Below are 24464 nucleotides of genomic sequence, written 5' to 3'. Positions count from 1 at the left end.
TTCAGCTGTGAATAGAATTCAAGATTCCCTGGTGCTAATTCAGTATTCAGAACAATTCATTTCACGCAGAATGGTATTCTGATGAATGAATTAAGGAAACATACACACTTCACTCAAACAAGTGACTTTCAATGGAATCCTTTTTATTTCCAACTCCTTAGTTTTAGGAAGCCACATTTTGTACACATTCCTAGTGTCTCATTTCCCCCTGTGTTTTCTATGTTGATCCTAACAGTAAGCAATCCCAAGGATGAAGACAAATTGACATTACATAATTACAAGCAGTACATATTAGAGCAAAAAAACATTTCAAAACGGGGGCATTAAAATTGCATGAGTAAGAGCCAGCGATCAGCATACGTACCTTGTTAATGTGCAGCTGCTGCTGCTGAAATTGCTGTTTGTGTTTTTCCAGGAACTGCTGATGTTGTTGCTGGATCACTAATTGCTGGAGGGCCTGTGCATTCTGGGGAAGAGGAGCAGACTGTGTGCGCCCCAAAGGGCGGTGTTGCCGCAGTTTGTGTATGGAGGGAGAGAGTCGGTCTGTGCCCACCAGGGACTGCGCATGGAGGGGCAGAGCCCCAAGCCCTGAAAGATACCAGTCTGAAGATAATATGGAGGAAAACAGTGGAGAAGAAAGAAGAAAAGAGGAAGGGGGAAAATAGCTTTTGAGTAACTCACACGGTAAGAACGTGTGCTATTAAACCAGCCACCGTGTTGTGTCATGCTGCTGAAAGGTTTTTAAAACAACAGATATGAAGATAAACAATGAGACACAGTTTGATGTTGACTCAGAGTCAAGATTACTGTACTGTACAGAATGGGCACTGAATTCCAGAGCAGGAAGCTCAACATTTTTCATTCGTGTGGAGAGAACATGAAAAATGGCCAATTGATAAAACAGTATGCAGATAGTGGGGAGAGGAAAAGTTCTCGCCATCCTTTATAGCACTAGAACTCAATGTAACTCAGTGCAATGGACCAACAGCATTGTCAGCATGGGGCATTCTCAAGAAAATGCCAGAGCCCCAAGGCCTGGGCACCTGGCTGGCTGGCAGCTGAACTGCACACCTACAGTAAGCTTTCATTTTGATCTGTTCCTGACAAAGCACACTCTGGTGCAACAATACATCAGTGGCATGGGTGATGGCAGTAAAAGAGTGCTTTGCTTGCTCACTGCTCCTCCATGGTATTCCTCTTAGCAGTAGGCAGGATATGGGTAGAGATAGATGATATAGGTATAGAAAATGGGGTCAACCTGCTCCAGCGTAGGTAGTCTACCTTCACTGAGCCAAGCCAATATTTCCAATGCTTCTCAGTACTGAGAGAAGCACCATACCTATGCAGTAAGTTATCATTTTAACTCTTCCCCAATCCTCCTGGACACAGTGTCACTTCAGAGTGATGCTGCATCTGGGGCACTGGAAGACATTAAAATGGCATTTGCTCCCTGTGTTGTCTGGTGCGCCTTAACGCAGCTATCACTGCAATCAGTGCTCACTTCATCACTTGCACAGTCCATCAGCGGCAGGACCCCATCAGCCCTTGGCAGGGGGGACTCCGGGCCCTTTTAATATGCTTCTCTTTCAAGCCAGTTTGTGTTCACCCTAATCTCTCCTTTCCACATCCACCGTGGACACAAATTATTTCCTTGGGGTACTCATTATCTGTATTCCCTTAACATATCACACTTTGGCCTGAGATAATATGCTGAGAGACAGACAAACAATGGGCACTCCATCCTTGTACAAGCCCTTGTCTCCTTCTTTCCTGACATGCTGTCACTGAAATCTTCACGAATGTGCTAACTATAGATTTTCTCACTGCATCCAAATCAAGGAACTGAAGTCAGGACTGGATAAATCAGGATCAGAAACCAACTCCAAACTGTGTTTTCAGATTCTGTAATCATAGGCCTCAAATTTAGATGCAATGGGAAACTATGATTAACCCAGGAAAACTTCGAGAAAAGAAAGGAGCAGTGAGAAGTCAGCACACACTGGTACAAGGTTTGTACGTATCTCAGCTTATTGAGTTGAGATATGTATATCTGAAGCTAGCCTCTGGCTTTGCCACTGACTCTGAGGAACGCACACATGCTTTTTCAGTAAAACTCTGATTATGCTCACCTGGGACTAAGGGGTTTTGTGCAGTTGGCTGTTCCAGTAAGACCATGTGTTGAAGAAGAGGGTTGTGTGCAGTTCCCCCATCCCTTTCCACTGCAGAACTGCTCAAATAAGGAGTGAGGTGGGTGCCAGGAAACAAGGAGATGCGTTGTTGTAAGGGTGGAATAGCAAGTCTTTCACCATCCTGCTGTCCTGATCCCCCCTGCAAGCATATAACTGGTAATACATTGAGCTTATGGACAGTTAATGTAACAAACAAACACCCCCCAAAAGCTCTGCATTAAACATCACTTACACTGGATGGGGCAGTTGCAGGTAGTCCTAACGTTATATTTGGCAAGGAGGGAGATGTGTACAAAGGAAGCTGTGTTACTGAGCCGTCACGATTCGCAAGTCTATGAGCCAGGTTGGTCTGGAAAGGGGGGGAAATGGTTGCCTCAGAAGAAAAGACAATACAACAACCACACACTTCATCTATAGTCATAATCAGTCTGTAAAAGAACGTAACATTGAATACAAAGACAACAGAATTGTAATTGAAATGATTGGTGATCAAACTCTACTGAATCTTCCTCAAAGTCCAATGCACCTAGAGGGAATAGGATTATAGACATAAGGCTAAATATACATTTTAAGACAAAATTGCTGCATGACACTGAATGGATGTCCAGTTTATCTAATTGTATGCAAAAATCAACTACAGTTGTACCGTGGAAGTCAAACGAAATCTGGAAACCAAAGCGCGGCTTCTGATTGGCTGCAGGAAGCTCTTGCAGCCAATCGGAAGCCGTGGAAGCCCCATCGGACGTTTGGCTTCCAAAAATAGTTCACAAACTAGAACAGTCACTTCCGGGTTTATGGCGTTCAGGAGCCAAAACGTTTGAGAACTAAGCTGTTCGACTTCCAAGGTACAACTGTACTGCATCTGGAATACCTTGCAGGTTGCACCAATATACATCACTCGAGTCAATGGTTTTTATCCCAAATACTTAGGAACACAACAACACATACACATGTGACATTAACTTGTTTCCATATAACTATCCACTGTTTGCAATAGCAGCTACTAAACTTTAGGGGGGAGGACAGTTGTTGATTACAAATTAATAGTTTTCCACAAATATGTTGTAAAAAAATTATTAGAAAGAATTTTAATATTAATCACCTACTAATCTGTATCTGAAGTTAGCAAAAGCTTGCCTCTGTGTGCACAAAGAGGCTTTTCTGCTCTCCCTTTGTGGAGGCAATCTTTGTTACCACACTGCAAGAAACAAAAATAAAAAAATTCCTTCCAGTAGCACCTTAGAGACCAGCTAAGTTTGTCATTGGTATGAGCTTTCGTGTGCATGCACACTTCTTCAGATAACATGCACACGAAAGCTCATACCAATGACAAACTTAGTTGGTCTCTAAGGTGCTACTGGAAGGAATTTTTAAATTTTGTTTCGACTACGTCAGACCAACAGGCTACCTACCTGTGACTAACACTGCAAGAAGTTTACCTAAAGGTAAGCCATCCAGAGCCGCTTGTCACGTATCAAGGAAGCTGAGGAAGAAAAGCCTGGTGCTCAAGTGCTGGGGTAGTGAAAGGGGTGAAGATCCATATCATTCACTGAAACCAGCCTTGATTTTTATTCATGTCAATCATATAATTCCACTGGCTTTGAACCATCACTTAAGAGATGTGGGCTTGATTAATGGAGAATATGAAATAAATTTGTGACATTTATTACTAATTGTACATTTCAAACAAGCTGATATGTATAAGCATGCTCTCTGTGCACTGTAAAAAGATAATTGTAGGGGGGAGGAATGCCAACCTTTGCAGCACTGAGTATGGCTACAAGTTTCCAAACAAATTTATTGATTTCACCTGTGTAGCAGGTCACCATCTTTACTTTACTATCATCTATTCAACAATACATCACTTGAACACTTTTGTAATTGTGTATATTTCAGACCATTTTCATCTCAGTGCTCTTCTGACCAGAAGCTTACTACTATTTCTCATGAAAAATGCTTTAATGATTGGCTCCCAGCATAACCAGCAGGTGTTACAACCTTAACACTTTTCACAGTAATTGCAATTTTATGAAGTACTGTGTGAAATGTAAGTCTAATAGCACCAATTTTAATGTGTCGGGCAAGCTGAAATACAATCTGTAATTGATGCCAAAAGCAACTTCAGGTGAATGATCTGCTTCATGTTCATTAATTTCTATGTCAGAATACTAGTAAAAACATTGATGGAATGTTGTTTTAAAGATAAGAGCTTCAGTTTCTGTAAATACATAGCTATGATTTTTAATATATTGTAGTTCACAGACAATACCTATTTGTTATATACAACTTAGACCAAACATATGTAAAAGTCCATTATCGAGAGTACTCAGTGGCAGTAATGGCAGAAATATCCATTTTGACCGCCCCGTGATTCTCAGATGAAGGGCAGTATATAAATGTCAACAACAACAACAACAACAACAACAACAACAACAACAACAGCAACAACCTTTGGCGATCACTCGTAGCCAAGTAAAATTGTCTTCCATGAATATGGTCAGTTCTGGATCCACACGTCCTTCCATAGTGGGGACATTGGTTTCTAGGCGGGAGTTGATCACGGTGTGGATTTGCCAAGCGTGCCTTCCTCTTAGCATGTTTCTCCCTTGCGTCCTGAGATCGAGTGTCTTCAAAGCCCATGACACCTTTGGTAAAGGCTATTCTCCAACTGGAGCGCTCGCAGGCCAGTGTTTCCCAGTTGTCAGTGTTTATACTACATTTTTTGAGATTTGCCTTGAGACAGTCTTTAAACCTCTTTTGTTGACCACCAGCATTACACTTTCCATTTTTAAGTTCGGAATAGAGTAGTTGCTCTGGAAGAAGATCACCAGGCATCCATACAACATGACCAATGAAGTTGATGTTGAAGAATCATTGCTTCAACACTGGGGATCTTTGCTTCTTCCACTACACTGGTATTAGTTTGCCTGTCTTCCCAAGTGATGTGTAAAAATTTCCGGAGACACTGTTGATGGAATCTTTCGAGGAGTCGGATATAACAGCAGTGCAAGAAAGGTGTTGTGAAGTGTACAGCCCACTATTCATATTGCTCGCTATTTACATCTTACAGCTGACAGGAAGAGGTTGACTGGTTGAGTGCAGGAAGTGGTGAATGCATCTTTACAAGAGGAAACAGGACCAGCTGCCTTTCAAGAGGTGACGAGGCTACTCCTGGAAGTGTTATCCCTGGGTCATAAGGATTATCTTGTCTGGTCTCTAATATCCCCTTCTTGGGCAAGTGTGTTGTGCCCACTTTTGAATGAGAATGCTTATCTGGATACATTTCAATCTGGGTTCAGGTCTGGTTTTGACACACAATCTGTTTTGGTTCTCCTGCTTGATCATCTATGTTGGAAGAGAGACAGGGCAAGTGCAACCTGGCTCACCATCCTGAACATCTCAGTGGTCTTGATACTATGGATTACGGAAGGGGCAGCTAACTTGTGGTTCTTCAGATACTGATGAACTATGATATTCACCATCCTATCATTCTGTTTCTTATAGTGAATTTTATCTCTAAAAGACTTCTTTGTGGAACCACTGACAAGACTGGTTTAGGCTGGTGGCTGTGGGACCACTGGGTCTCACCTGAAGAGTATTTCTCCTGGATGATGGTCCATAAAGAGGGCTATTATCTCCATCTAGCATCCAAGGCCAGGAAATGCATACAAATTCCACATTTTATAACATTTGTTTTAGTATTTTAAAACTGTAAAGCCCCTTTGGTGGCCTTGGCAGAAAGGCAGTACATAAACACAACAAATATTCTTTTAAAAATACCACCTGTGGAATGAGTCCGTCTCCAGATCAGTTTGCCATTTACCATGATCATCCTGAGATCGTTCTCTGGGTGCCTTTACTTTGTTTCCACCAATTTTGGCTCTTCTGTTGCATGTGAACCTTGGTTCATGGTTCAGACTACTTAGTTCAAAGCAAGTCAGCTTCATAACCAAGGGCTTAAAGATAGCTTGTTTTGAAACTGAGCAGTTAGTGATAAACTATGAGCCCAAGTTTGCAAATAGCCAAGACTAGAAAGCAAAGCAAAGGCTGTTGAAGAGATTCTTTTAGCTGCATAGGAGAATGGGGAGGGACATGTAACCCATATCTAACTTGGACTCATTTCAGCTTGGGGAGCGTGGGGAACATCTGGTCTTCCAGATGTTGCTCAACTACAACTGCCATCAGCCCTAGCAAGCATGGCCAGTGGCCTAGCAATGGTGGCAGTTGCACTTCAGCAATATCTGTAGGGCCAAAGGTTCCCCATAACTGGTTGAGCATGACATGAAATAAGGTGACTGAACAAGTCATACTGCAAATATTTATCTGGAAAGGTGACAAACATTTGAAAAATGGAAATACCCAATAATAAAAATGGGTATGCACAGTTTAAATAACACTGCAAACAGGGCTTAATTTTTTTACCAGCTTTTGTATTCAATCTTTTTTAACCACCTTTTCAGAACTTTGGTGATTATACAACTTTCCCTTCACAGGCAAAATCTGTAAATATTGACTCACTGTGACAAAAACGGAAGCATACTTATGTTTTTCACATTTTTCTATTTACAGTATATTATTTAAAAATTATACCATCTGAAGTAAAGTACTTTGCTCTCCATAATCTATAATGCAAGTTGATGTACTGTAGAGAGAAACACAAATGCACAAAGCAATGTATTTTACCTCTGCTTGAAGATTTGCAACTGATCCAGTAATTCCATTCTCAGTGCTTATGTTACTGGAACTATTATTTGGAGAACTAGGGCCAGATCCAGGAGCACTGTTGCATGCAGAGTCTAAAACACATTGAAAACCATTTATCGGTATTAATGCCACTGTCATGCAATCATATTACAAAATAACAGGATTTTCTCAGCATTTCCACCAAGACTCAACAAACTTATGAAATTAACTGGATATTTTTTAAACATAACTCTGCAAGTATTCCAAATAAACACAAGATTGTACAAAATTAATCATACAATTACAAGTCTATAAAGTAATTGACAATTTATGGTAAGAATTATCATTATATCAGAAAGATGAAAAGAGTTCATATTAAACAATGGCATGTCAAGATATACCACCCAAGAGATGACAACTAAAAAATGTTTTACATACAGTTACATAATTTGCCTAGCATTTATTATTTTCTAGTAAATAAATAATGTGGGAAGCAGTACAGGGGCTGCATGGGAAGAGGACAATGGATGAAAACCACCTCTTCCTAAATAAATCTCTGTCCCTTCCACAAACTTGTGTGATGGACACTCTGGATCCAGTTCTACATCTCTAATTATAATAATTGATAGAGCTGCAAGGCATTAAAAATAAATATTTTCACTCCCAGTGGAAGTGTTCACTTATTCTAAAATTAAAGGAGAATATATTAACAAAAAACCAAGAAAAACTTGCTCTCTTATGGTGTATAATTCAGTTACTGTTTTATCTTGGCAATTTAGAAGCATCAGTAGAAATTACAGCTTTGGAGTTCAGTTTTTTAACCGCTGCCAAAATTATTGTAACCTACTGGAAGAAAAGACACCATTCCCATATCATATATATACTGACATCTCAGAATCTGACTAGCCACAATCCTCAAATGAACTAACTCTGGGAGGGTAAGGGCAGAAAAATACAACAAATTTACTGAAAGAGTGTCGTTGCTCACTGAATAATGGAATAGGAATACAAAACACATAGTGATCATTGCAATTATATATAAAAAATGACATAATATTTATACAATTTATTTACATATTTTGTAAGTTAAATTAAATTAACTCATGGTCAGCAACCTACCTGTGACATCTAATGGGCGCTTTTTAAGAGCTGTAACTACAGGTCCATCTTTTCTTCGTAATAAGGGGCTACTCCGCCTTTCTGCAACCTTCTGCTTTAACCTGGACCGCAATTTAAGATTGGGTTCAGATGCTGGAATAAAGAGAGCGACAAGGGAGAATATAAGCTTATCATATGCACAACAGTTTTCCAGTAAAAATATCTTATTCAAACAACCCTAACACTTGCTATACCAAAAACATAACATCTAACACAGGGCATACTTACCACTGAATTAGAACAGCATCTGAAAGCATGGATTTAGACAACATTTCAGGAAGACATTATGGACCAAAGGGTTTAAATCTGAGCAGCTAGTAATCTATTAAATGTATTTCAAATATTGCTGAAGCCTCTCATGTAAGCAATGTAAGCCCTCTCAGATAAGCAATCCGAAAGCAAAACACGACACCCTCAAGCATTATATTGCAACCCTATGCCGTCGCTTCCTCTGCCCATCAGTGCAAGAAACTTGGAAGTTTCTTCATTCACTTGAGGTCAGTTCACAAATCAATATATGAAGGCACAATATTCTAACCAAAGTTAGTTAAAATAAATTATAGTTTCCCAAGTATGTAATGGAATTGCTGTCTGTTCTAAAGGGAAAGTTTGCACTCTCCTCTTGCCGCCTCCTCCTCCTCCGCGCTAGTTCCCAAGTATCGTTCCTTAAACCATTGTTAGGCGATTGTCTATGTGTACTGGAATGAACGTATTTTCTTGGTAGCATACTTTTGTTTGTTATGCTCAAGAATGAAATTGATATTAAATATTGCCAGTGCAATGGGGTGGCATGGCATAGTCATTCTCCTGGCACTATCACTGCTGTTGCTTGCTGGACTATTAATTTAAAATGCTTATTATTATTATTATTATTATTATTATTATTATTAACAAATTTGGTATTGTAGTGTTCAAAGCACTTTACATGTTATCTAACTGTAATCCTTAAACAACACATAAAGTTAAGTCAGGGAGAACAGTAGTATCCAATGTAGTTCCATTAATGCAAGGAATGGAAACTTCTAGCTGCACAATGGAATTTCTCATTCCCCTCCTCTCCCTGCAACCTCCCAAAATCTGTTACAGATCCCCCCCCCAATCCTCCAGAGCAGATCCGAGGAGGTCACAGTGGGTGAGCAGGGAGAGGAGAGCGAGGGGAAATTATGCTAACAAAACTACACCATTGGATATCACCCAGTATTTGTATCCTCCATATTGCAGGTGGAAGGAATTAGGACCGAGTGAGACTTGTCTAAGGCGACTTAGTTCCAAGATCTGAAGCAAAGATTTCCAGATTCCTAGCTCAGTCTCTTAGTTCCCATGCTACACCAGCTCTTAATTTAGGTTCTGTTTTAAAGTATGCTTAAAAACATTTTTACATGTCCAAAATCCAGGATTAGGCATGCTAAAAGATCTAACTAAATTTAAATACATTTATAAAAAGGAGCTAATAACTCCAGCCCCACTTCATGAATCTACTTTGACCCTAAATTGCAGTTTCCTTTGATACTTGACCATATACGAATATATTATACTTGACCATAGCCAATGATGACTCAGTAATAAAGTAGAAGAACGGGGGGGGGCACTTAAAATTTGGTGACAGAGAAACAAGTCCAAATAGACAATTCACTAGAAAATGCCATCAATTTAATTATTTAAAGAAAAAGATAATGCCCTACCATTATTATTCATTTTATTGATAAAATTATTTGGGGGTCACCTTTTTGCTCAAAAATAACTCACAAGGGCATTTACCATTTTAAAACTTTAAAATGATAGAGCTGCAATTCTAAGTGCATTAGAATAGTTTATCTCCGCTGAAATACAAAGAACTTACGGTATTTATATATATATATATATTGGTTTAGATTAGAATCAAGCTTTTAAATCACACAAATTATAACCATCTTATGGAGTAGCTTAAGTACAATGCCACATACATAGTGTAATAGAAACATGTCATAAAAACAGTAAAGGTATAAAAACAGCAGAATTACAAAAATTGAACCTTGAGAGTCAGGAAAGGCCTGGACAAAAAGGTATGTTCTTAAACCTTCACTAGAAAGCTAGGCTATTGAACTAGAACCTTGTTAGTACCTGCTACAGGGAACAGTATCTGAAGAAGTTTCCTCCTATATTTAGGAATTTGACAAGATGTGGCATTTTGGAATAAAGAATAATGCTCAGTAGAACCAGACTTTGGACCATGACCACAACAGGAAGTACAGGGAAGGTAGAGATATTGCCATGGTGTTTTGTGCACCACAAGGAGTGGAGGCTCTCCCTGAATTGCACATCCACACTGCATTATGCACTTATGGTTGCCATGCAATTTTTCTAATATGTCACTTAGTGCATTCATAAGCTCAGCATCAGCTTGGAGAGGAATATTTATTGGTAAAACATACTGCTAGTTTACAACCCAAACAAGATTGTTTTTAAAAGAGGTGTTAAAGTCACAGTAATTTGATCAGCGTAGCAACAACACTTTCCCCACATTTTTGCAAAAAATAAAACAGCATGCTGTACATTTTGCATATTAGAAATAATAGCCCCAATTTTCCTGTTTTCTGGAACCATAGCTCTTTGCAATAAAAGCGTTCTCTTTGTAAATAATACAGTTAGTAAATAAGTAGAGAAACCTCCAGCAGCAGATGCTGCTCCACGACAAGATCTCAGGATCTTCACAATGAGATCTATAAACTGACCAGTGCTGTCAACTTTCCCATTTTTTGCAGGGAATTCCCTTATTCAGCGCCCTTACTTTCATATCCGGGAGTTGACAGCCCCATAGAATTCCTTATCTTCAAATCCAGGGCTTGACAGTAAGGAAACTGACTAAAGCACCACTAAGAGAAAATAAGCAGGGCTATTAACAAAGGGAAAGAAACTTGGATCCCCAACACCTGGAACCTCATCACAATCCAGCATGCTAATTATGCTCTGCATTATCAGCTAGAGAAAGGGAAAGTCAGCCCATCTTTTTCTGCTTCTATGGGTCATAAGCTGCACGTTGAACCACAAAATGTGCAAGTCTGAGCCGCCACCCCCACCCCCACCCCCAAATCCCCCATGATTAATAAATTATATATCAGCAGTGGACTTTCGGAGAAATTGTTAAACTTCTTAAGTTTAAGGCTTAAACTTAATTGTTTAATTAAACTTGTTTAAGGCTCTTCTCCTGCATCACTGCCATCGGCGGTAGATTCAAGGACAATTTCACAGACCATTTTTAGCCTTGGGTACTCCCTGTGATTTTCCCAACCAGTTTTGTACACATCACCCTATTACAAAGACTTTCGTACCACATTAGACATCTCAACAGGTCTCTTTCCCTCAACAGTTTGCAAGAAAATGACTGGGCCGTGTGTGTGTGTCTGTCTGTCTGTCTGTCTGTCTGTCATCAGTCTTACAAACCCAAGTTTATGTCTAATTTCTCCTTCAGATAGTGCCCAACTTTCTCAGAGATGTCCCTTATATGTGACTTTTGATTCCCAGATCCCAAATTGGTCAAACCCGTTTTTACTAACTGAACATAGTGGAGACTCCCTTGGAGCCAGAGCTCCAATCCATTATTGCCATTTTCGCAAACAGATTTTCTATCCCATCAATATCCTGCTTCTTAATGTTTTGAAATGGCCAGGCCCAGAAACTGGAGGGACTCTGTCCCATTTCCCCATCTACCCACAACACTTCTGTGTTTCCTCTGATTATGTGAACCAACTGCTTCAACTGAGAAGCCTATGTACAGGAAACTCCCCGTTTAAACGAGTTCAAGGCACACACGACCAAACATGCATGCATCACAGCAAACCCAGAAGTGGTACAAAAAGGGGCAAAAATGTTTTGAAATACTATTTACCTGAGCATTTGTTTCAAAGCAGAGGCATTCCTCCATACCCTCCCACTCCCACCCATACAGTCTGAGCTGTGGTAAGCAGGTACACAATACATGGCCTTTTTGCTTAGGGCACAACAGGAGTGCCTTCCTGAGGGAGACCCAAGTGCTCCAAAACATTGCTTTTACACATGTAGTGACACCTGAGGCTGATTATTCTATAGTACTATATATACCAATGTTTTGCTGATTTCCATATTCTTCTGCTGCGTCCTGTTAACTTCTGACTGTGCTATTTGCTGTTTTCTTTTAAGATTTAATATCTTACCATTGTGTTTTTAATCTTAGCCACCTTTGGTGTGAAAAGAATGGCTATAAATATTAGGGGGGGGAGGCATGCGCGCATATAATATATATATATGCATGTAAAAGCACATGAATGAACGAAGATCAAATTCTTTATGTAACTTTTTAAAAGAAATGTTTTAGAATGTTATGTGAACAATGAAAGGTAGGACTTACCTGTTTTCCTGAGTGGAAAATCATCTTTGGAATCATACATCCCTAGCACAGGATGATTGTAAGTGCCTGATACCCCGCTTTGCGGTGGAGAGCTCTGGTCAAGAGAACTATGCTGCGTCTTCCTACAGAAAAAATGAGGCATTACTAGCCTTGCCATTTAAGTGCACACTAATTTTCCTCTAAGCAATAAGCAAGATTATTGATCATTAACGTGGGCTTCACCAAAAAGCTTAGTTCCCCCAATGGCTGTACCAACCAGCTCTGATTGCAATCCCAGATTTAGTTCCTACTGGTGACAGCCGTCCAGTAACAAATCTGCAATTAGAGCTGCCATGAGAGAGTTGATGAAGAATGTCCTTTAAGGGCTTTGGCAAGTCCAGGCTGGAGGTTGTCACCTCATCCATCCACAAGTAAGCAGCTCTTGCAAAAATCAATTTGGTAAGAGATGCCTGAAGGCATGAGGAGGAAGCCTCAAAACTCTCACGGACCAACTCAAAACGTTATTTGACTGCATCATTAGAGCTCCACCCTCCTACTGTGGGTGGGACTGCTGGTGATGGCAGAGGCACTTCATGGAGATGCTCAGAGAGCATACATAGTTTGTTGATCAGCTAATGTATAGACATTGGTCTGGTTAGGGTGAGCCACTCTGCCAAAAGGGCCCCATTAAAAGACTCAGGGAAGGGAAACATAGAAGGTTTTGCTGTGCTCCAGAGGGAAATTTCATTGTCCCCTTTGGGCAGTGTTGGGGCTTGCCCATCTCCACTCTCTGCCCCCTCCACCTGATAAAGAGTATTGGGAAGTTTTTTTTAATGTTTGACATTTTATTATGGTGGGGGGTTTTTGGCTGGAAACCGCCCAGAGTGGTTGGGGAAACCCAGCCAGACTGAGAATTCAGTCTGAAAAAGCTTGTTCAACAGCTCCTCAGTTTGTTCCTCTTCTCCCTAGAGAGCTGTTCTTCCTTCTCTATGAGACTGTGTCCTTACTAGGAGATTAATATGAACATTGATCCATTTCTCTGTGTGTTTGTGTACCTTCATCCTCATGAGTGTTTTCAGTTTTATGCTTCCAAATAGCTATCTTGATATTTCACAATATGCTTGATATATTGTATTCCTTACTTTGTACTGTTGCCTCCTCCCCTAAATTACAACTTCCCCAGTTCCCAAGAATTCTCATAATTGTAGACATAGCCTCTGAAATTACATTCTCAAACACCTTGGGTACCACTTTTAAGGTCCTAGAGATCTGAATTCAGTTAAAGTACCATCTCTTTTCCTATCTAACCCGGATGTAGGTGCTCCTGGTAGTGAACTTTGCCCCGGGATGCGAGCGCAAGTCGTGTCTGGCAGCGCAGCAGGCCCCATTAGCAAAAGCACGCCTCAGGTTAAGAACGGTTTCAGGTTAAGAACGGACCTCCAGAAGGAATTGAGTTCATAACTGGAGGTACCACTGTACCTACTTTCATAGGCACGGGGCAGGCAAAGGGACTCATTTTCCATCACATTCAAAGGCAGGTTACAACTGTTTTAGAGCATGCTACCCTTGGTTTGGGACACGGGTAGCGCTGTGGGTTAAACCGCAGAGCCTAGGGCTTGCCGATCAGAAGGTCAGCGGTTCGAATCCCCGTGACGGGGTGAGCTCCCGTTGCTTGGTCCCTGCTCCTACCAACCTAGCAGTTCGAAAGCACGTCAAAGTGCAAGTGGCAGGAAGGTAAACGGCGTTTCCGTGCGCTGCTCTGGTTCGCCAGAAGCAGCTTAGTCATGCTGGCCACATGACCTGGAAGCTGTACGCCGGCTCCCTTGGCCAATAAAGCGAGATGAGCGCCGCAACCCCAGAGTTGGTCACGACTGGACCTAATGGTCAGGGATCCCTTTACCTTTACCTTTGCCCATGGTTTACTCCAAAGGCTGTCCCTTTTGAGTTCAAATTTGGAACAGAGTATTCTTTCAATCAGAAAGGGGAGGATATTATCTAATAAGCTGTCAAAAAGTTGTTAGAAATAAGATGGGGCTAAGACCACTTACCCATACCAGAAACGTGGGTCATTAGAAATGCAATGGTTGAGATTCCTCTGGGCCAAAGCTTTTTTTTTATTTAAGACAAACTCTTGTAGCTTCATTTTTACTTCTGTGCTTGCCACTGCACCTGAAATACCAAACCCAAGTAAATAGATTGAACTAGCGCCCACGACATTAATTTGAGACCTACTTCATGAACTTACAAAAGGTTATCTAAAGATTTCAATCAAACTCTTTCAATATTTTAAGCTATCAATAAAGAATTATTCTTTGCAATGAGGAGTGGTGCACAATTACAACTGATGTTTGGAAATGTAAATTTAATCAGAGATTTATCTTTTTCCTATGAAGGGAGGTGCAGCTGAATAGGATTTTACACACAAAATTATGCCTAAACTAAAGCACTTGTAGAAGCTTTTCTAGCCTCTCTGAATTAAAACCATTTAAGAACAGAAGTGTTGTACATACTCAGGGTTTTTTTTTTTTTAAGTTACATCTGCAGGCAAAGGTTGAAGATGAATGGCTCATGTACAGAAACTGTCTAGGAAAACCTTCCAAATAAGGATCTTTGTTCACTATATCTGCATAAATATGTCCATTCACAGTCAATCATCTGTTTTGTCAAACAGAAAATCTGGCATCTAATAAAGTTACATGTTTTCAAAGTCTAGAATTATATTTCTAGCAGCATAATTTCTCATCACTATTTACTTCACAAGATACCAGTCCATCAATGCACAGATTCTTGTGCAGTGAGACTTCAGAAGAGCAACATATTGAAATTTTACAGTCTTGCCATCAGCAAGACTCTTTTCAGTCTCTGGGTCCTTACTTTATGTAGCTTTAATTCTAATGTGGAATAGCAACTTTCCATATTATTTATTATTAAATTTGCTTACTGCCCTATACCCACAGGTCTCAGGGCGGTTCACAGGATAAAAATCACAAAATAAAAACACAAAATACATTGTCAAAATAGAAACAAAAACAACCAATGTTCAAAGGTACTGTAGGGAACAAGAATGGGACTTATATATGACATGAACGGAAAGTCTTACTGAAATAAGTAAAACAGCTTAGTATTTTAAGGTAGCTTTGATGGAAGTTCAACCACCATTATTATTATTATTATTATTATTATTATTATTATTATTAGTTGTTGTTGTTGTTAAACAGGTTTTCTAGAGGCTTTGTCCAAATTTGCAGTTGTGTAAATTGTTGTGCTCCAATTCCAATTTCACAAAGTCATTCCAGAAAGACACAATGGCTCATAGACCTGATAGGACATTGTGAAGTCAAAGAGATTCAGAGTTGCCCTGGTATAGGGCAGTAAACATTTTCAGTCTCCTGAAGCAGACATCCCATCACAGTGCGGAAGGCAGCCTACAAACCAGACCAGAACCTCAACTAAAATAGGCTTATATTTATCCAACTGAAGTTGAATAGTTGCCATCAGTTTCAGCACCTTGACCAACTGGGAATATTTCAAACCATCTGGTAGCTACCAAGATCACCTGGAGCAAAAGATGGTTTCTTCATGAACAGCCTCGTGGGCATCCTCTTTCAAGACAGCCAGAACTACTCCTTTCTTTTTTTTTCTTGTCACATGACTAACAAGCTATTTACTTATTCTTCTTACAATAAAATATGTTTCAATTTGTTCACTTCCAACCCCACCTGCTCTTTCGCACTTTATTTTAAAAAGCAGTAGCTTATTAATTATGTGTGTACTCTCTCTCTATACCTTTAATTGGATAGCTGGTTACGATGCAGAAATGGAAGCTCCCTTAAGCTACGAAACCTAAGATGAACTCTTGTTATACCTCTAGTCACTGACCTACGTGCTTGTATAAACAAAGATCTCATTCATGAAGCCACAGATAACTGTTTCTGTCCATAAAATCTGTATTCTTAGCATACCCAATAATGCAAATGCCTGTTTCTAGGCATGTGAGAAACACCAGGGCTGCTGCTGCTGCTGCCTACTGCGCTGAAATAATATTCATTTGTGAAATGGCAATGATTACAATAAACCTAGGAAGTTAAGACATCTCAGAGGCAGGTGACTGTGTGCAGAGTGCAAGGTCATTAACAAAATCTATACTATATATTGCAGGGGTCCCCAGACATACCGCGCAGTGGGCCGGCGCCCGCCGCGCCGACCGCGCGGCGGGCCGTAGGGCAGGGGAGTGCGCGCGCAGCGGGCCGGAGGGGCGGGGGAGTGCGCGCCCGTGCGCATGCGCACACGCACACGGGCGGGGGGAAAATCGCTTGTGCACATGCGTATGGGCCTCCCCCGACCCGGAAGTGCATCGGAAATGACCTCTTCCGGGTCGGGAGAGGCCCATACGCATGCGCACAAAGGATTTTCGGCGATTTTTTGCCGATTTTTAAGATCGTCGCCGCGCCGCGCGCCGTAAGAGCGGGCGGCGGCAGCGGGCGGCGGGGGTTGTCGCGGGCCGGATTGGGAGGCCGATTGGGAGGCAAATAAGGCAGGTGTAGAAGTAACTGTGAATAAGAACGGATAGATCAGTCTACTTCCAGTCTGCACCTACTGTATTTTTCGCTCCATAGGACGCACCTTTTCCCTTCTAAAAACGAAGGGGGGAAGTCTGTGCGTCTTACGGAGCAAAGGCATGGGCGGCAGCGGGATCCCTCGAGAGGAGGGATGCCTCTGCCACCAGAGTCATGGCTCACAGCAGTGGGGGAGGGAGGAGCAGCCCAAAATCGGGCTGTTCCCGCCCCCGCCCCGGGAAATTGGGCTGTTCCCGCCCCCCTCCATGGTCTCCGCCAGCTTCTCTGCCTGCCCGTGCGAGAGGCAGCGACGGGTCGATCGGCAAGAAAGGAACCCTTTCTCACCACTCGTCCCTCCCGCTCGCAAGAGCAGGCAGAGGAGCCGCCGTTGGGAGAGGCACAGCGCCTCTCCCAATCGCGGCTCCTGTGCCTGCCCCAGCGAAAGGCGGCGGTGGGACCAGCAGAATATTTTGTTTTGTTTTGTTTTCCTCCTCTGAAATTAAGTGCGTCTTATGGTCCGGTGTGTCTTATGGGGTGGAAAAAATACGGTGTTTCACATGGGTTAGCCCTTAAGTCCATTCTGTGCCATTTCCATGTTTTGTGTGGCTGGGTGTATTAATCTGTACAAAAATTGTTTCCAAATATATATTTAATTCCTTTTTTTTAAAAAAGGGTTTTCTCTAAAATGCACATTGTATGCACATTTGATATGTCCTTTGACCCAAGAACACCAAGGGGAACATTCAGAAAGTGCACATTACTTGGGGAGGTATGCACTGGTTCATACTGGAATTCATGAAGATCAAATTCCCTAAGTATGAATAGCAAGATGAAAATACAGGCTAAACTTCCTATGCTAAAAGACCCACATAAAATTAGAATGACTCTTAAAGGAAGAATATTGGAGCACATCTTTTCTGAGATAAATACTATGGACATACAGTGGTACCTCGACTTACGAAGACGATCCGTTCCACGGCCGTCTTCATAAGTCGAAGTCTTCAGTTGTCAAAGTGCCCGTTGTGCGCTGCTTCTACGAGCACGGCGATAAGACTTCCGGGATTGTCAACTTCGGAAGTCGAAACCTTCGGAAGTCGAGTCATTCGGATGTCAAGGCATGACTGTACCTCATGAAGTCTCTCACAGATGCAGCCCACGTGTACCAAGGGATTGCTAAAGGATTCAAAAATGCTCTTTTTCTCTCCACTACATCCCTCTGCATACACTCATGGGAAAGCAAGTACTATGCAAGGACATTATGGTGACCAAGAAATTTGTGCACAGCTGCATTATTCCTATCCAGCCCTTGGTGCTGCTTTTTACAAAAATGCAAGTTAATTGAGCTTTCAGCCTGAGTTACTTGGGTTAAGCAGGAGGGGAGAGAAAGTCTGCCATCAGGGAGGGGCATCAGCAGAGACTTGGCCTCCCAGCAACAGTGTCTCTACTGCAGGGGTCGGCAGCCCATGGGGGTCGTTTAACCGGCTCCCATGCGCTGCGCTAAGTTGGTACAGACAAGAGCTGGGGCCACCTTCCACGATGCTGGCCAGCTTCCCATTCGCTACAGGAAGCTACTGCAGCCAATGGGAAGCTGCACACACCTCCTCCGCGCTGGAAATAGCATTTGCACATGCACACACATTCCGGCCCACCATGACGTCTGCGGGACCGTGAACCAGCCCAAGCCACAAAAACTTTGCCGACCCCTGCTCTACTGCATACTGAGGTAGGGTGGCAGCAAGCTCCAACAGAGCTACTCCCACCAGTGCCCTAGCCATGTCCGGGCCTTACTGCTGTCCTGCCCCATCCTAGTAAGAGGTAGCAATGCTGGTACCAGAAGGCCAGGTCCCTAGTGCCACCCATCCCTAGCCACTCCAGGTATGCATAAACCTCTCAATCCCCATAACAGCCATATGCACACAGATACACTTGTATGCTGGCAGAAGGGATGGGTGGCTCATAACACAACAATTCATTTATACAAATGTATAAAATCACCATCTAATTTTGTAAAGAAGTAGACAAATATTCACAAAACAGGTGGTCTGTAAGAACACAAACTTCACATGGACAAGTATTCTTTGGATAAATTAGGACATCAACCCTAAAAAGGAAATCTTCCAAATGTGATCTCCGTTAACATCTGCAATGTTATACTCACTTCTTTAAATCCCTTTCTTTCTTTAGGTTTAAAGCACAGTAAAGGTCAACATAAAAGATAGGATGAGCTTTACTCAGAGACAAGCACCTGAATTACTTAAACATTGCAATCTACAGTAATCTTCACAGTAACCTGATCAAAGTTGCCTTCCTCATTATTCATGTATCACTATGTGCAACACTGACATCATCTGTCTCTGCTGTCACTTACTTTCTTTTCCTTTCTCCTTGTTTTTAAGTTGCTGGAGCTTCTGTTCTCTATGCTGTTTCTCTAACTCTTGCTCCTGCCGATGCTTTTCCAACTTTCTCTGGTGTTCCAAGAGCTCCTGCTGATGTTTCATTGCCAGAATCTCCTGTTGCTGCTGTTGGGCAAAAAAAAGAGGTGTGTGTAAGGTAAATGCACACTATCTTGGCCCTTTCGGTCACAATCTTTGCCCTTTAAAATTGCCATCTCCTAAGCAACAGTCAGAATAAAACTGTTAAAAGTGAGAAAAGAACGTTCCAATCCCACACAAGGAAACAGAGGAGGCAGCATAGCAATAATTTTGAGTTTTGCAATTGTGCACTAGATCAGGGGTATAAAACCTTTCTGGTCTGGTAGGCCATATATTTATTGTCACACAAACCCTGCGGGTCAACTTTGACAGTTGGGCAGAACAACTCACCTGTCAATCACCCACTATCAGAATGACATCAAGTGATTAATATGTGTCAAAGCTCTTTGCGCAGAGTTTCCCAAACACCTAACAACCAACTGGGGAAACACTGAGCCCAGAGGCTCGCAAAGCACAGTGCTTCCCACATGCTCAATAAGCAGCTAATTGCCAGGTGCTTGGGAAGCGCTGTGCAAGAGGGCTTTGCATGCACTGCCCTTTTAGATCATGCCCTGCCATTGCCTGCCCCACACAGCACAGTGCAGCAGCTCAGCCAAAGCTTGGCTTATTGTGTTGTTTGAGTTCAGGACAGCAGTTAAGATTTCTCCTTTTTCACCACAATCTGTAACAATAGGACAAAGCGTGGCTACAGATAGTAAGGAAGAAGTTCAGAGAACATGCTAAATCACACCTTGGCTTAGCTGTTTGTCCACACTGAATATAAACTTCTCATGTGAACCAGCACATTCCAACTGTCATGGTAAGTCACATTCCAGCTGACTGTTACATGTGAAGCAGGCCTATGACTAGCACTGTAAGAGGGATACATTTGTTTGTTTGTTTGGTCAATTTATATGCCACTTAATTATCATCGGCTCCAAGGGGTTTACTGGTAATTCAATACAATAAAGATTAAAACAGTTAAAAATATAAAATCAGAACTCAGTTAAAATGCTTGCTTATATTTTTTTTTTAAGTAAAAAATTTAAAGTGCTGGTGTTAGGTGCTGGTGACAGTCTGTTCCCAACTCAAAGCATCACTCCTGGAGTTCACCAGATTTTAACAGCGGAAATAACTACAAACTACAACTGTACATAAATTTGTGAATTGCCAACAAGAATCAAGGACTGCTAGTGTTTTGACTAGCAGTGTATAGAAAATCAACAAAAGATACGCTTGTCTTTTGTTTGGTTTTAAATACACACATGCATGGCCACTACATAAGAGATACAATGACCCAATTCACACATAACCATAAACTATAAGCCATGGCTTCCTGTGAACATGCAGGGTGCTGGTGTATGCTGCGCATTCACACACACCCATCTCCTCCTCCCTGTGTCATGCCGAAAACCAACCAACCAGAGTTTGTTCTTGGTTTGCTGCTTGTGTTGAATTTGGAGAGAAACAACACAAGTTCACACATGAAGCGAAGCCAGCGCTCAGGTTTGTACCCTTCCAGCGTGACACAGGGAGGAGAGTGGTGGGAGTGAAGGAGCAGCAGACAGGAAGCACAGGGGAACAGATCCAATATATACCTAGGTACACATGTTATGTTTCTTTCCTTCTAGAGCATCTAAAGTGATTATATAAAGACAACTGTTTATCACACATCAGCCACTACTTGGGAGACTTTGTTCCAACTCAAACTGAATTTTTGCCACTCACCTTTATGTGTTCATGTAGTTGAGCTTCATGCTGACGAGAGAGCTGTTCATGTTGTCTCTGAAATTCTGCTATGAGGATCTGTCTCTGGATCTGTTGCTTTTGCTTGAGGGCCAACAATTCCTGTTGAAGCTGCTGCTCACGTAATGTAGGTTCTGCAACTGGCATAGAGAACTGATGGTCCAAACGGAGATCCATGGGGACTACAGATGGTGCCACTTGCAAAGGTAGTGTTGTGGTCACATCAACTGCAAAACCCCAAAGGCAAGGTTAGCTCATCTCCAATTATTATTATGATTTTTATGCAGTATTTATTAGGTTGTTTTTTTATCCCACTTGTCCTTCCAAATGGACATAGATTCTTACATAATCTATGTTAGAAACAGAAAATCTGAAATTCTGGTACAGGTCACCACCCTTCCAGCAATACTCACTGGCAGTGGTACCTGTAGCGACTCCCCTACCAATCACAAGGCCTGCAGCGGCTGGTATTAGGGGAGGCAGTTTTTAAAGTACCGGTACTTGGATCCCAAATGATTTAGGGCCTTTACACCAGTACCAACATCTTGATTTTGGCCCAGTTTCTCACTAGCAGTCAACGCAGTGCTTGTAAAACCAGTGGCACATAATCCCACTGCGCTACCCCGTTTACAAACCTGACAACTACATTCTGCACTAGCTACAACTTCAGGACAGTCTTCAAGAGTAGTCCACATAGAATGCATTGCAACAGTCCGAACAGGGCATCACCAAAGAATGGACTTCTTGTTGGGAATTCAGTTCCACCTTAAGGACAGGCATGTAGCTATTGTATGTCACATGTCTGTCTGCACTTCTGTTGTATATTGCTATTGCTTTGCTCTCTGCTGTACTGATGAAGAAGGAGAGGACATGTTTTTCTCTCTCCTGAGATATGCTTAATAAACGCCTGTAAATATGCCAACACGTCTCTCTCTCTCTCTCTCTCTCTCTGTGGCCGCTCAAGCTACGTGGATTCCGCAAACACCATGCCTAGGCTCTTGAGTCTAAGTCGTTATCTCCTGGCTGCACTGGAGGGTGGAGATGCCCGGCACAGCGGCCGGTAGGGCACAGGGCCCTGGCGTCTACCTGGTGTTTGCCAACACTGCTGATCCCAGGCTCTCTCAGTCTCAGAACAACTCTAGTTCTTGTGTGAGTGCCTGGAGGCGGTTGGAGGATGGATGGCAGCTAACAGATTGAGGTTGAATCCTGACAAGACAGAAGTACTGTTTTGGGGGGTGGGTGGGGGTGGAGGACTCCCTGGTCCTGAATGGGGCAACTGTGCCCCTGAAGGCCCAGGTGCGCAGCCTGGGAGTCATTCTGGACTCACAGCTGTCCATGGAGGCACAGGTCAATTCTGTGTCCAGGGCAGCTGTCTATCAGCTCCATCTGGTACGCAGGCTGAGTCCCTACCTGCCCGCGGACTGTCTCGCCAGAGTGGTGCATGCTCTAGTTATCTCTCGCTTGGACTACAGCAATGCACTCTATGTGGGGCTACCTTTGAAGGTGACCCAGCGACTACAACTAATCCAGAATGAGGCAGCTAGACTGGTGACTGGGAGCGGCTGCTGAGACCATATAACACTGGTCTTGAAAGACCTACTTTGGCTCCCAGTACATTTCCGAGCACAATTCAAATTGTTGGTGCTGACCTTTAAAGCCCTAAACAGCCTAAGGAGCGTCTCCATCCCCATCGTTCAGCCCAGACACTGGGGTTCAATGCTGAGGGCCTTCTGGCGGTTCCCTCGCTGCGAGAAGCGGAGTTACAGGGAACCAGGCAGAGGGTCTTCTCGGTGGTGGCACCCGCCCTGTGGAACACCCTCCTGTCAGATGTCAAGGAAATGAAAAACTATCCAACTTTTAGAAGACATCTGAAGGCAGCCCTGTTTAGGAAAGTTTTTAATGTTTGATGTTGTATTCTGTTTTTAATGTTCTGTTGAAAGCCCCCCAGAGTAGCTGATGATTGTTGTTGCTGCTGCTGCTGCTGATAAGCCAGGCAAAGACAGATGCCAGCATTCCTTATCACCAAGGCCACTTAGATTTATAACATCATATTCAGATCAAAATGTAATTCCAATAACCACAGCTGTCCTTAAAATCTAACTCTGATCAGCCACAGGAATAATGGCAAAGATGATGGGCATTGCAGTTCAAAAACAACTGAATGTTAACTACCGTTGCTCAAGTCAGTTAATCACAAAGAACCATTTAACTTAGTAAGTCTAAAACAAAAACACTTTCGGAAGCTATTTTGGTGCTACCATATTTCAGTTATAAAGAATGAGAAAAGCAGAATATGTTAGTCTTTCCTTCCTACAATGACAAGTAACTTACAATTTAACAAAAACTCTCATGATAACTTCAATATCTAACAACTATACAGATGTTTTGAACATATGCAGATTAAATGTGAATGAATTAATCATTTAGAAGGTAGATAATTAATCAATTTACAAACCTTCCCTTGGGAGTCTTGTATGTATTTTTTACTGATGTTAGCCGTTTTAGGAAACAATATTTGTCTGAAAAGCAGGATGTAAATAAATAAATAAGAACTGATTTGAAACAAGACAATGGACAGAAAGAAGCTTTGATTCCTGACATCTCAACCCCCAAGTCAGTGCTAGTCAAGAAGCAGGATGCACAAGAAATGAGAAGCTGGACAGGTCTGCATATAAGGATCTGAAATATTTTATTTTTATTATTTATTGAATTTATATACCGCCCTATACCTGGAGGTCTCAGGGTGGTTCACAAAACAGATCACAATATATAAAATCAATATAAAAACAATAAATCAATAATACTCCTCCAAAAGAGCCACATTTTAAAAGGGTATAGGATGTCAATCAAATCAACCAAAGATCAACCTGATTAAAAAGAAACATTTTTGCCTGGTGCTTAAAGGTATATAATGAAGGTGCCAGGCAAACTTCCCTGGGGAGAGCATTCCACAGACGGGGAGCCACTGCAAAGAACCCCCGTTCTTGCGTTGCCACCCTCCGGACCTCTTGAGGAGGAGGGACATGAAGGAGGGCCTCAGAAGATGATCTCAGGGTCCAGGTAGGTTCATATGGAAAGAGAAGGTCCTCGAGGTATTGCAGTCCTGAGCCATTTAAGGCTTTATAGGTCAAAACCAGCACTTTGAATTGGGCCCGGAAACTAACTGGTAGCCACTGCAGTCGGACCAGCATAAGTGTAATATGCTCAAACCGTCTTCCTGCAGTGAGCAACCTGGCTGCTGAATTCTCCACCAGCTGAAGTTTCCGAACCACCTTCAGAGGCAGCCCTAGGTATAACGCATTTCAGTATTCTAACCTTA

General features: G+C 42.1%; 1 protein-coding gene across 7 annotated transcripts in view; it reads right to left on the bottom strand.

The window, feature by feature from the left end:
• HDAC4 (histone deacetylase 4) overlaps positions 1 to 24464 on the bottom strand; it is a 124595-nt gene that overhangs the window by 55434 nt on the left and 44697 nt on the right. For 5 of the 7 annotated variants that reach the window (XM_035140321.3, XM_088675417.1, XM_088675426.1 and 2 more), the window contains 9 exons: positions 21128 to 21372; positions 19297 to 19447; positions 14421 to 14541; positions 12394 to 12515; positions 7992 to 8123; positions 6873 to 6985; positions 2422 to 2538; positions 2130 to 2328; positions 365 to 603 (listed from right to left, as the gene is read on the bottom strand). In XM_035140321.3, coding sequence (XP_034996212.1) covers positions 365 to 603; positions 2130 to 2328; positions 2422 to 2538; positions 6873 to 6985; positions 7992 to 8123; positions 12394 to 12515; positions 14421 to 14541; positions 19297 to 19447; positions 21128 to 21372 — 1439 coding nt within the window. The remainder of the gene's footprint in view (positions 1 to 364; positions 604 to 2129; positions 2329 to 2421; positions 2539 to 6872; positions 6986 to 7991; positions 8124 to 12393; positions 12516 to 14420; positions 14542 to 19296; positions 19448 to 21127; positions 21373 to 24464) is intronic. The other 2 variants (XM_088675415.1, XM_088675421.1) reach the window with 1 other exon arrangement.

Source organism: Zootoca vivipara, chromosome 1, assembly GCF_965207765.1.
Source record: "Zootoca vivipara chromosome 1, rZooViv2.hap1.1, whole genome shotgun sequence".
In the NCBI taxonomy this organism is placed as follows: Eukaryota; Metazoa; Chordata; class Lepidosauria; order Squamata; family Lacertidae; genus Zootoca; species Zootoca vivipara.
This window is presented reverse-complemented; position numbering and strand designations above follow the sequence as displayed.